General features: G+C 33.8%; 1 protein-coding gene across 1 annotated transcript in view; it reads left to right on the forward strand.

Annotated features, from left to right (window-relative positions):
* RTTN (rotatin) overlaps positions 1-13,268 on the forward strand; it is a 94,930-nt gene that overhangs the window by 19,064 nt on the left and 62,598 nt on the right. The window contains 9 exon segments of the mRNA XM_019475014.1: positions 302-472; positions 1,728-1,940; positions 3,193-3,305; positions 4,427-4,550; positions 6,764-6,889; positions 8,997-9,113; positions 10,985-11,228; positions 11,367-11,452; positions 12,557-12,656. Of these exon segments, the coding sequence (XP_019330559.1) occupies positions 302-472; positions 1,728-1,940; positions 3,193-3,305; positions 4,427-4,550; positions 6,764-6,889; positions 8,997-9,113; positions 10,985-11,228; positions 11,367-11,452; positions 12,557-12,656 (1,294 nt within the window).

Consider the following 13,268-nt stretch of genomic DNA (forward strand, 5'->3'; position numbering starts at 1 on the left):
GAGGGGGTGGGTGTGGGTGGGCGGGGGGGGGGGGGAAGCAGGGGAGGCGGGAGAGTCACCAGTAGTAGGTAATTACTGACCAAAGTATTCAGAACTGCAAGTGAAGGTAGAGTGAGGTCTAAACTAATGTGCAGTTCTGTTCAGATGACAAACAAAATGCTGTGTATTTTGTACCTTTTCTGCATTTTTAAATTATTTGGTATAATTGTGTTAATGATGCTATGGGTGCTGTATAAACACTGTAAAGATGCAGTAGTGTTTCAATTATTTCTAATGATTGTATTTCTGATTTTGTTTTCAGAAAGACAAATTGCTTCTGGTCTTGGGTCTGCTTGGAGAAACTATATTATATCACAAAACCAATATAAGTGCAGAGCAGCCCGAGGTGATGTTGGTGCATCACAGAATGGCATTTATTAGCATTTCACTCTTCACTGTTAGATTGCTGCAAATACTTCTCCCTGTAGAAAAGGTATACTGTCACTAATTTTAAGTGATTGTCCTTCGGTTTTGCATTTTAAGAGGGCAAAAAGTGATACCTTCCTCAGTGATTAATACTGGGAAAATCACTGGAGAGAGAAATTAATCTGATTTACATTGGCTGATCACAGAAGGCAACTCTGTCTGTTCTACAGTTACCAGTGCATTCTGCAGAATCTTCTGCAGACTTCAAATCTTCAAAAATATTTTTAATACAGTTTTTTAATTAGTTTTTGAAATTCAATGTTCTTTTTCCTCCTATAGTGTTTTTTCTGATATGATGCATGGTTTGCAAAGCTATACTGCCCTCTGCTTGTTTATAGTATGCGTGCAAGTAAGACTAAGTAAGACTAGGACTACATAATATTTAAAATCATCACTCTTAATCTGATGGAACATAGTAAGCAATTATGTTTCATACATCATAGTGATTTTAATTGTTCTTTGCTTCCAATGCTCTTTAAAAGTTCTGTTGTAGCTCTTGAGTTGTGGTTTTGTTTTCTTTTTCTCTTTATTTCAGGTGGGGGGGTCTGATGTTTGGAAGTTTTTGTGGGATGGAAAGTGTTAGAAGATGTTTAAACCTGTATGGGTTTACATTTTTTTGGATCAGTTTTTATTGCAGTGTGGCTCTTTTTTAGACATTCTTCAGTCTGAGTAGCAGATTGATTTTCAGTTACAGGCTTTTCATCACAAATATTATGTCTTTTACTATTAATATAAGTAGTGTCTTGTACCTGCAAGTAAGTGTAGATGTACTAATCTAATGACTTTTTATGATTTTTGTCTTTATGTTCTTATGTACATAATACAAAATTTCAATTCTGTGTATGATAGGAGTTGGAAAAAAGTAACTGTATTTGAGGTCAAAATTTTAGTTGAAGGAATAGTGAACACTTGCAGTAAAAAAAAAACCAACAAAACAACAACAACAGAAATCCCAGTTTAGCGTGTGATATTACTACGTGGAATTGTAGACAGCTCTTTATTAAAAACAGAAATAATTCTGGTCTGTGTATTCTCTGCCATCTAGTGGTTAGACAGTAAATTGACCCTGGCCAGTGGTACATGTGGTGGTTAGTGCTGTGGCTGAAAAAAATCTTCGTATAGAACTCATTTGATATGTGTGTCTTTCTCTAATTTTTAAGTAGCAGCAATAGTGATTGTACTTGTTGAATGACTGCAAATGCTGTTGTTGGTTTTACTGTATTTTCAGGCTGTTATTCTGACAGTTGTTTTCTTTTTCAAAGGCAAGTAAAGTTTTACAAAAGAGTTTGCTGAACGCTTTATTTCTTCTCTCTATGGACGTGTCCTTCTCCTTGGAATACCCAAGAATTCATGAATCCATTGCAGCCTATCTGGAGCAGATGAGTACTGAGAACTACAGTATTTATAAACAAGCTTCAGAAGCTGCCTATTCGATTGAATGCACTTGTAGCTTTATGACTGAAGTTCACAAGGAGGTGTGGAATTTTGTTATATAAAATGTTTCATGTAGGCAAATTTCTTTCCTCTACTTCCCTTTCTCTGTGGTAAAAACTATCATCTAGCATAGCTGAAGAAAATCCTAAGTATGACTATTCCGTACCATGCAAGATGTAGTTAATTTATATTTGTTTTCACTAATACTCCTCATGATGTTTGTAAAAAAATTTATCCTAAGTAAAAACAAAGAAATAAACATGTGGAGTTTGGAAGTGGGCACAAGACCTTTTATGGGCAAAGAAGTAAGGAAGAAGCAGATACTCTATTTAAATATAGTCTGTGTGTGTGTATGTATGTTGTCCAGTATTTAAATAGATCAAAAAATTTTAATTCCCAACTATGTGGCAGTTGTAGCTCTGATAAACAACTACTTATAGACTGTGTGAGATTTGTGTGTTTCACTTTGTTATGAAGACAACTAATATACTTTGCTTTATTAGTTAAGAGATTCTAGCACGGTATCAAAATATTCTTCTCCATTATCCAAGTGGACAAGTAATTGTGCAAACTACTTGTTCCATTGATACTAAAATAAATGAATAAAATACAGCAATATAAATGTAGTGCTATCTTAAATCTGAATTAATCTATCCTTTATATAGGCAGATATGAAACTTAATAGAAGCAATACTTTGCTCATAAAATACTATTTACAGTGAAGTTAACTCCATCGAATTTAAATGGCTTATGTTTAATGTATTTGGTAACCAAAAGTATGAAGACATATGTACTTACATATTAAAAAAACCCAAAAAACTTGGCTCTTTAATTTAATAGTGAATTGTTAAAAGTTTAATAGTTAAATCTTTCATTATACTCTTCTTACATAAAATGCATATTGAATTAAAAAAATAATAATTTTATTAAAACCATAAACTATTCAAGGATAAGTCTATTCTTGGGCATTTTAGAAAGTGTTTAGAATAGTTATAGTGTTCATGCTGTGAAATGTTAGACATATATTATTCCCATTGAGTTTAATAGAAGTTTATTTGGTTTCAGCAGCTGAAGTGTTTTCAGCTCCCAGGAGTAGGTTCTAAAATTTATTTGTTTGAAATCTGTTGAATTTGTTGACCAGGTTAATTATAAACTTCTCTGTGAAAGGCTGAAACAAAGTCTAGTTAGTAGATATATTAAATGATGACAAATTCTGCAAGATTATACCATAACATTGTATGTTTTCAGTATTACTAATTCTGATAGTTTCTTTCTCTTCATTTTACTTCTCAGGGGGACAAGAATCTTTCTGAATTAGTAGAATTGGCAGATCAGGCCTTGAGTAGTCTACCCTACCATCAACACTTTCCCTTGCTTCAGGAATGCATTCACATATGCTCAGATATGTGAGTACATTACTATTTAAAACTCTTACTTGAGAAAATACAATGTTTTTTATGGGTAAACTTTCTCAATTAGAAGCTCAACCTATTTATTCCCTGTATTTGAACAATTGTTTTCTTCTAACCATTGAAAGGTCTCTTCTAAATAATTTGTGTCATTTCTTGAAAATTGAATTTCAGGTGCTAAAAAACTAATGTTTTATTCTTTTCTATGTAAAGCTTTTATGATTTTGTATATAAAGTTACTATGTGATTTACAAAGAAACAGTCTTAAAACACTTTGACCTGTCTTTCAAACTTTTTTTTAATTCCTTCTTTCCAAGTGTATTTGTGTAACTTATTTTTATTTTACTTTCAGAAATCCTGAAGGACTTATTTTATTGTAGATGCTGTATATTACAATATGGCATCTCATTTATTAAACAGCATGTTTTTATTCCTTTTTAGATTTTCCATGTCTCTAGAGAATTTAAGTTATCCTGTGGTGCCTGGAAAAGTTCTGTATTGAACACTTAATTAGAAATACAAAATCTTAAATTTATACTGGGTCAGAATTTGACGTTAGGGATTTTTTTCAAAGGAAACTACATTTAAGAGCTCTCTAATAAGCATTTTTGAATTATGAACACTTCTCAGTGTTCTAATGCTTTTAGAATTAATTATTGTTTGATTACTGTTTCAGGCAACAGGAAATTCACTTCAATTTTTTACCATGTCTCTATTTAAGTTATCCTGTGGTGCCTGGAAAAGTTCTGTATTGAACACTTAATTAGAAATACAATACAAAAAATTTATACTGGGTCAGAATTTGACGTTAGGGATTTTTTTCAAAGGAAACTACATTTAAGAGCTCTCTAATAAGCATTTTTGAATTATGAACACTTCTCAGTGTTCTAATGCTTTTAGAATTAATTATTGTTTGATTACTGTTTCAGGCAACAGGAAATTCACTTCAATTTTTTAACTAACATCAGTTCACTTTGTGATAGTGAGATGGACTTTTACCTCTACAAGGAAAAAATACTGAAAGGAGATCATCCTGCAATTTAACAGGAAAATTTTTGTAGACATCTTTGGGTTCTGTAAAATAAATAATAGTTAAATTAATTATTTTTCATTTTTAGTTGGAAGTCTGAGGCTGGCTCATTGCTCCAGGCTGAGGGTCAGAAGGTGCTTCTCCGTCTATTATCTCATCCTTTGCTGAATATAAAAACTGAAGCCTATCACTGCTGTTTGGAAGTAGTTAAGGTTAGAACTAATGCTTACTTAATGATCTTGGTCTTGCGCTAAATAATGCGTATTATATGATTTCCTCATTAAAAGCATTTTTAATGCAAATTCTGTTTACTGTGTTATATGCTGTGAAATCTGTATAGGCCTGGGCTTGCTGTTATATTTTTGGTATTAAATCTACTTGGTTAGGTTATGCTTCAGGTACTGCACTTCAGAATGACAGGATCTCTATAGGGGGAAAAACAGTGACTGACCATTTTATTTTTCAAAAGGATTCTTAATAATGCTTGTCACTTTGGGTTTTTGCTGCTGTTATACAGAAATATTTCTATTTAATTTTGCTTTTGAAAAGAATTCAGGTGTTCAGTTTTGCTTGTCTGCTGAAATGAGGTTCATAGGATCACAGACTCATTTGGGTTGGGACCTCTAAAGGTCATCTAGTCCAACCCCCCTGCCATGGGCAGGGACATCTTCAGCTAGATCAGGTTGCTCAGAGCCCCGTCCAACCTGACCTTCAATGTTTCCAGGGACGGGGCATCCACCACCTCTCTGGGCAACCTGTGCCAGTGTTTTACCACCCTTGGCGTAAACAATTCCTTCCTTATATCTAGTCTGAATCTACTCCCCTTTAGTTTAAAGCCATCCCCCCTTGTCCTGTTGCAACAGGCCCTGCTAAAAAGCTTGCCCCCCTTCTTTTTTATAAGCCCCCTTGAAGTACTGATAGGCTGCAATAAGGTCTCCCCAAAGCCTTCTCTTCTCTAGGCTGAACAATCCCAACTCTCTCAGCCTTTCTTCATAGGAGAGGTGTTCCATCCCCCTGATCATTTTTGTGACCCTCCTCTGGACCCGCTCCAACAGGTCCATGTCTTTCTTGTGCTGAGGGCTCCAGAGCTGGATGCAGTACTCCAAGTGGGGTCTCCCCAGAGCAGAGTAGAGGGGCAGAATCACCTCCCTTGACCTGCTGGCCACGCTTCTTTGGATGCAGCCCAGGATATGATTGGCTTTCCGGGCTGCGAGCGCACATTGCTCATGTCCAGCTTTTCATCAGCCAGTATCCGCAACTCCTCCTCCACAGGGCTGCTCTTAATCCATTCATCATCCAGTCTGTATTGATACTGGGGATTGCCCTGATCCAGGATCTTGCACTTGGCCTTGTTGAACCTCATGAGGTTCACATAGGCCCATTCCTCAAGGACATATTCTATTCCCTTCATAGCGATTTTTCACTTCCCTTTGGTTTTTTTGTTCTTTTTTTTTTTTGTAGCCAAGCAAAAATAATTTTGAGTTGACTGCTTTTCTGCTTTTTGCAAGGATGTTTACTGAAGGAAAAATAAAACAATAACATGTTAATAAAATACTGACACTTTCAGAATAAGTATTTTTTACCTAGATTACGCTTTAATTGCTTAGACCTTATAAAAATGTGAAAGAAAAACAGCTCTTTTTTCCTATGTATAAAATCTTGGGTTGTGTTTAAGAACATGTAAGTCGTTTTATGTACTTTAAAACTTTAATTTGTTGTTGTTGTTTGGGGGGATGGTTGTTGTGGTTTTGATTTTGTTTTATATGGGTATTTTGTCACTACCTAAGTTTTTTATACAGATAGCCCAAGGGATAAAGAGTGTGAACTTCCTAGAAGTATGGCTGTACTCTATATAAAGAACGGCAATGTCGTATTCATCAGGTCATTTTAGGTATTTAGTAATATTGGCTTAGAAAATAATAGTCACGTTTCTATTTTGATATAATACTTTCTTGTAATTCTTATTTTCTAGAATGGACATCAGCTAAACTTACTGTTCTTATAGCACAATTCACTAACGTACAAAGATGCTGGAGCTAGTCTTTGACAAAAAAACCCGCTATCTCCACTGAATGACACTTGTATCTTTTCATGAGATATTTACGTGCCTGTTTCAAGTTTTACTTATTTTAATGTCATACCAAGCATATAAAGTTTGTCTAATTTATTTTCACTATTATTTAAAATAAAAACAAAATTATTTTGTATTTCTTAGTCTTGTGTAACAACAGGAATTTGCAATCAGTGATCTATAAAGACAGTGTTTCTTCCAAGGCTGTAATGTTTAGCTTTCAGAACTGTAGTCTTCCAAACTGCATGGAGAAAGCCTTTCACTGGATAACAACTTCAGGTAGTCTATAAACCATGATGTAGTAGTGGAGACTATCTTGAATTTTAAAACTAACCAACTTTATTTTTACTGAAGGACTGTTTAGGTATTCATAATATTGCGAAGCCTGTGTCTTCAATCTGCCACGGAGTAAATTTTCTTCTTCATCCAAAAGTTTTATATGAAATCTGTACGTTTGGCCTTCAGGAAGATAAGAATGAGGTACTGTGTTTAGTATCTATATTTATAAGTTGATATGCATGCAAAGTCGATGTTGATATTCTCCATGGTGGTCTGAGGCTTACCTGAAGTTTTGACTACATACTGTTTCATGTATACAGAAAAGCTATGCAAACAGTGAAGTTGTAGTAAATGGAAAGATTTTTTTTTTATGACGAATTCAGAGACAAAATAATGTTCTAAGCATAGGAAGCTATTAAATGTAATAAAGACAAATGAAAAATGAAATAAGCTATGTTTTTTAATCTTTTCCTGTAATATATTCAGTCCTAATAAAATGTGCATATGATGAAATAGTGTGTATGATGCTTTATGTTTACAGAAAACATGAAGTCTCAAGTCTTTGTAAAGGTGGTATGATCTCTCAAAGGTGTGCATTGATTGAGGAGCAAAAAGATTTTTTAAATCTGCAATGTCTTTGCTATAAAAATGTATTTCATCACTACAAACACATCTGTGTTTAAATTTAATTACCTGAGTATTATAGAAGTGTTTTATAGTATTATAGAATAGGACCAAATTTCCATTGGATTAATTTATATGTGTGCATGCTGAACATAATCCACTATTTCCTAGCTTACATATAAAGCTAAGTAGAGAGTTCTGAGAGGGGGAAAAATTAGTTAGGTTATTTATAACTACTTTATAGTTGATCTATAAGGTCCCTACGGTCAGAGGGGAAAGAACATTGACTAACAAATTTTTATTTATTTTTTTCAGCTTGTCTCCTGAAACGAGATTTTTCTTTAACGCAGTACTGTGCACAATTTCATTCAGCAGTGATTTTTTTTAGACGTTAGCATTTTAAAAGGAGAAGTAAAATATCTTTGATAATGTGCTATGTATTTGTATTTATACTTTATATGTAATTTATCTTTTCCAAGGAAAGCATTTATTTTGTTTGACTACTCCCTTGGACGCCTTATTAAAAGACTGCCAGTTTTCTCTTTTAGTGGTTGGTTAAGCCTAACAAATAGACTTCAATTGATATTGAATTTAAAAAGATCGTTGAGGCAGAGAATGCATGTTTACAAAATTATCTCACTTTGTTCTCTTTACCTTATAATGCATTATTATTATTCTTTTAACAAAATATATGATGAAGATCATATCCAAGCATTTTTTTTTTTACTTCTTTGATATATATCTGCTACTTAAGTTTTTATAAAGCATCAGTTTAATCTTTCAGGCATGTGACAATGAGAAGAAATTGAGAAGAATCTTGTATTCCAAGGTTGGGCTTAAGATTTGCCATGTGATTTTACAAATACAGTCCCTTAAAGATAGGCTAGAGTGATATTATTAAAGGCTGTTCTTGTTGCCAGGGGTGAGAGGATTTTTAGCTCTGGCATAAAATGTAGGTTTTTAGCTGCTGAAGGTAGGTGTTTTTACACTATATAAGGAAGAGTGAATTCTATGAAGCTGGGGTTTTTTTCCCTCTGTTCCCATTGTAGTAATAAAGTTAGCTTGTAAATACTTTCATATTGCATATAGTATACATTACATACTGTACACAGGTTACATTAATACAGTATAAGTGCTGTATCATATACCTTTTTTCCTTTTTGATAAAGAGCTTCAGATGAATTCATGTACAACTTGAAATATTTGGTAACCTTCTTAGTTTGACTGTTTTCCTCAAGAAAGAAAAATGGCCATGTAACAGGTTTTAAGTCTTTCTTCTTCCTGGGTCTTCAGAAGCATATCATAAAGACTGGGAATGAAATGCCTCAGAAGTGTATGGTCAGGAAAGAAAAGAAACAGAATTTGTTTTACCTGCAGGGTAGAGGCACCAATAGGTGTATAAGTTGAAGTAATGATTTATTTCAGAAAAAACAAACCAGAGTTCTGAGGGGAAAATGATTGGGTGTTATTTAGGCAGAACTATTTGTGTGTTTTCTCTGCGAGGCTTTTCTAACAACTTAATGTTTAGTGTGACTGACAATTTAAAAGTAGCATTCTGCAGTGACAATATTTTATCTGTAGATCCTCTTTGGGGTGTTTTTGTATAACATTTCCAATTACAGCATTGACAAACTGACCTAGACACATTGGTGGTTGCATTAGTTTCTTTCTTTTTATTGAGCAGGTGAACTCTACAGCCGAGGCCATTCTGATGCATCTATTGCAGGGACGATTAGTAATGACAGTATTGACTTGGAACAAGTTTATTGAGGCCCTCTATCCCATCATTCCTGTTTTACAGGTACTTCTAAGTGCTTTAATCTGAATTTGATGTATGAAATCATGTAAACAGCAACACTGTCATGTTAAACAACAAACAGAATATTCACCTAAGTAGCAGGTGGAAAATAGATTAACAGTAATATACCTACAGACTCGTTTTGTCAGATGTCAAATGGAGAAATGTTTTATAGGGGTCCTAATGCCAGTCAAAGTTACTACTTTGCATTTGTAGACAAATTTTAGCCTGGTATTACTAGAATGTGAAACTTTGAGATGTTGTAGTAGAAATCAGCAAGTATTGACAGGGACTTAAATGGTTTGAAGATATGAGTGGATAATCCAAGTATAGATTAAAACATTGCATGCTTTTAAAAATTAGTTAATAATTATTAGAATTTCCCCCATATCTTAAATTTGATAATTGTAACTTCTCTGTGATGGTTATATCGTTTTCTGATCAAGTATGCGCTCAATAAATAGCAGTAGGTGAAAGCCGTATTTTCTGTATATTTTGATGATTGTTTTTTTGATTTGTTTGTTTCCAATATTATTAGAAATATCAACAGTTAGTATTAACCTTAGACCTTAGTCTTTATATCTGTAACAATGTGCAAATTTTCTTTTCGTTATCTTTACTCTTGGCTTGATCTAATGGGAACTTTTGCTTTTCTCAGGCTGATTTTCAGCCTAATTGCTCCATCCAATTTCTTAATTATTTTTTCTCTAGTGCTAGAAATTTCCCTTCTATGATCTGCCTATAGTCTTCCAGGTTAGATATTTTGCTGCACCTATCTGATGTCTGTTTCTCCTGACGTCTGTTTTTTTTTCCTTATTTCTGTCTTTTATTTAACTTAGCTAATACATCCAAGTATACTTTTTGTCTTTTTTTCCCTCCAAAAATATCACTCTAGATAATTATACCTACTTATTCATATCACTGCTATATATTCATTCATTGCCTGCACCTTGGTATTACCATAAGTCGAAAAAAATGCTTATGTAACTTAAGCCCTTACATAAACTGCACAAAAATCAAGGCAAAAATGGAGAGAAATTGCAAAGAAGATGGGCCATGAAGTAGAAGGCTCAGACAGAAAAATATGCAGAGGAAATACACTGAGAACTTGAAAGTGGTGGGAGAAAGGTTACTTCAGAGCTTTCTTGCCCAGTAATGTCAGCTTTTCTGTTTTACCCACATACGTATCTGCCATTGATATTCAAGATTAGGTAGGTGGGGGTTTAATATAAGCTGTATGCTAAACATGTGAGAAAGAATTTACCCTGCTCTCATTTCTGTGAGTAGAATTTTCCTCTATACTATAGCCTGTAGTGGCTACATACAATAGATACTTGAGCAGAGCATACAGAAGGCCTGTGTTTACTCGATGCATATAAAATGCCTTGTATTTTATTCTACTGTTTAAATGTTTGCAGTATCATTACTTGACGTAACTGATTCTGGTTTGTCTTGGTTGTGTGTGAAAATGCTTTGACTAAATATCTGAAAATAGATAGGATTTAATGTTTTGAAGACATTTTCTTGTAGGAACTGAATTTGAAACGGAAACTGACCTTACAGAGCAGCATCATGTTAATAGATTGAAGGGTAAAGCTTCAGGTCAAAGTACCTCTGCGCCATGTAAAAATTTTATTTTGATTTGTGTACAGGATCATTTATTAACTTTTAAAATTGTTTTTACAGATGAATATTAATCTTCTGAAATTGAATGTTTTCTTAAAAGTTATTGCTTTCTTTTTTTGGGGGTGTTCCTCCTTCCCCACCCTCCCGTAGCCCCTAAAAGGGGAATTACCTTGTCTAATTTGCTAAGTTAGTAAGCGGATTTTTTTAATTTTGGAAATTTTTGTTTGTTGTTTGTTTGTTTGTTTTAGGGTTATGCTGACACAAAAGATACGCTAGGTAACTGTATCCTCACTTTGAGTGAAACAACTTCTGACAAAGGAGACGGTATTCTCCCTAGAACTACTAGACTACGTGCCGCTCTGCGTCTTCTCTTCTCAAAAAAGCAGTTGTAAGTAATACCCTGTAGCATTTCAGCATGTCATCTAATGTTGATGACAAAAATGTCTATTTTAAAAAAACAATTGATTATTATGCAGTGGGTTGATTTGAAAGGTAGATTAATCAATATTGAGTTGAGCAAGTACTTCCCCCCTGGCTGTATTAATTTTATAAACAAATTAATTTTTAACTATACAGCTAAAGTTTTCCAGTATGAGGACTTTATATATTTATTTTGTTTACTCCTAAAAGGTTCGTTCTATCGCATTTCAAACTTATTTATTATAGAAAGAGCTATTGAGCTAAAATTGGATGATAAAACGGAGTCGATATTTAAGGTGAGTAAACTCTGTCTAAATATTGTATCATTGATCAGCTCTTCTACCTGCCCAGTCACTGAAGCTATCACTTTCTGAAGTTTACACTATTTCATACAAATTGGCTTGCTTCATAAAAAGAAATCTTTCCATGTAAAGTTAAACAGCAGTTTTTATGCTACCATATGCAACGATAAAAAAAGAATTCCTTCTTTATTCTTCTTTTTTTTTTTTTTTTCCCTCTCTCTCTGCAGGTAAGTTAAGCCTTGCTGTTAACTTAAGTACAGAGAGCACAGGCCTGCTCTGTTTACAACAATTTCATTGTGCATGGGTAGAGTCTGATTTTTCTTACATAGAGCTTTTTTCCCTCACAAAATCAATTTTTACTGAAACAGGCACAAATAATTTTTGATATGGAATATTCTAAAACAGATTACAAATTTATGTCTGTGTTTTCTTAATATTGCTGCTTTTGCAAAGTGAAAAACAAATCACAAGTATTTGACCTATGGGAGAATTTATCTCTCTTTTTTTTTTTTTCTTTTTTTTTTTTCTTTTTGTCATCTCCCCTTCATTCTCCTTCCTTCTTTACCCTCAACACTTTCAGATTAACAACAATATGTTAAACAAATGCTAAGATGCTTCCCCTCTGAAAAAAAGTATTCTGATCACTCATTGTACACTTGATTTACACTCTTCCCCTACATCCTTCAAAAAGTTAGGGCCTGAAATGTGTATGGATATGTAGGATTATTTAAATTTTTCTAGCCCTATTGCCATTAAAAAGTCAGTCCCCTTCACAGACTTAGAAGCATATTCTAGCATTTCTGTGTAGTGTTGAGCTTTCTTTAGTCCTGCATAAATTAGGCATTATTTGTTAGGAATCTGTTTCTGTTGTGCACTAGAATCTATTGTCTTGTTATATTCCGCAGGTATTATTAGAGATTTGTTTTAAAAAGATTATAACCTAATCCTTTCTTATTACATGCATGTGGAATCTAATCAAATACGTTCTAATAAGGAATTTAGGTATTTTCATTTTCTACTTTCTGTTAGGAAATTTGGCTGGTTACCTTGTTTTGTAATAGCATACTGGATGTAAATCTAATACAGTTTTACTTTTAGGCAGAAACTGTTGAAAAGCTGTATGACATCTTGACTTCTGATGCTGTTGACCTAGTTTTACGAAAGTCTGCAGCCGAGCAACTAGCTATCATTTTAGAAGGTAAAATTCTTCAGAAAATTTGTATTCATGTGCAGATCATTGTGTGAGCTTGCAGTTTTGCTAGCTTTTCTGTATGTTTCTGCTAAGGGTACTTTTTGTAGTTTTTATATATATTGTTGGACCAGAATTTTAACACTACCAATTTAAATCTACCAACTCAAATTAAAAATTAGTAATTTGTTGTTGTTTCCCTCAAGAATAAGAAATAATGGTCTTACTATTTTAAAAAAACAGCTCCCTTGTGTAATAGAGGAGTAAGCTGAATTCTCAAAGTTCTGTAAAAGCTTTTTTTTCTGCTTTTCCTTGTTAATGTTTATCAAGTTGTGGATCTGTCTCGGAACTAATGGTGCTTCAAATTTTTTGGTATTGCTAACTCAGATACTCAGTCTCGAGTGAGGGAGGTGATGGCCGAGGTAAAATATTGTCCTGGTTTTGGCAGGGATAGAGTTAATTTCCTTCCTAGTAGCTGGTACAGTGCTGTGTTTTGGATTTAGGACGAGAACAATGTTGATAACACACTGATGTTTTAGTTGTTGCTAAGTAGTGCTTACACTAGCCAAGGACTTTTCAGCTTCCCATGCTCTACCGACTGAGAAGGCTGGAGGTGCACGA

This window comes from Aptenodytes forsteri, unplaced genomic scaffold (assembly GCF_000699145.1).
Source record: "Aptenodytes forsteri isolate BGI_AS27 unplaced genomic scaffold, ASM69914v1 Scaffold45, whole genome shotgun sequence".
In the NCBI taxonomy this organism is placed as follows: Eukaryota; Metazoa; Chordata; class Aves; order Sphenisciformes; family Spheniscidae; genus Aptenodytes; species Aptenodytes forsteri.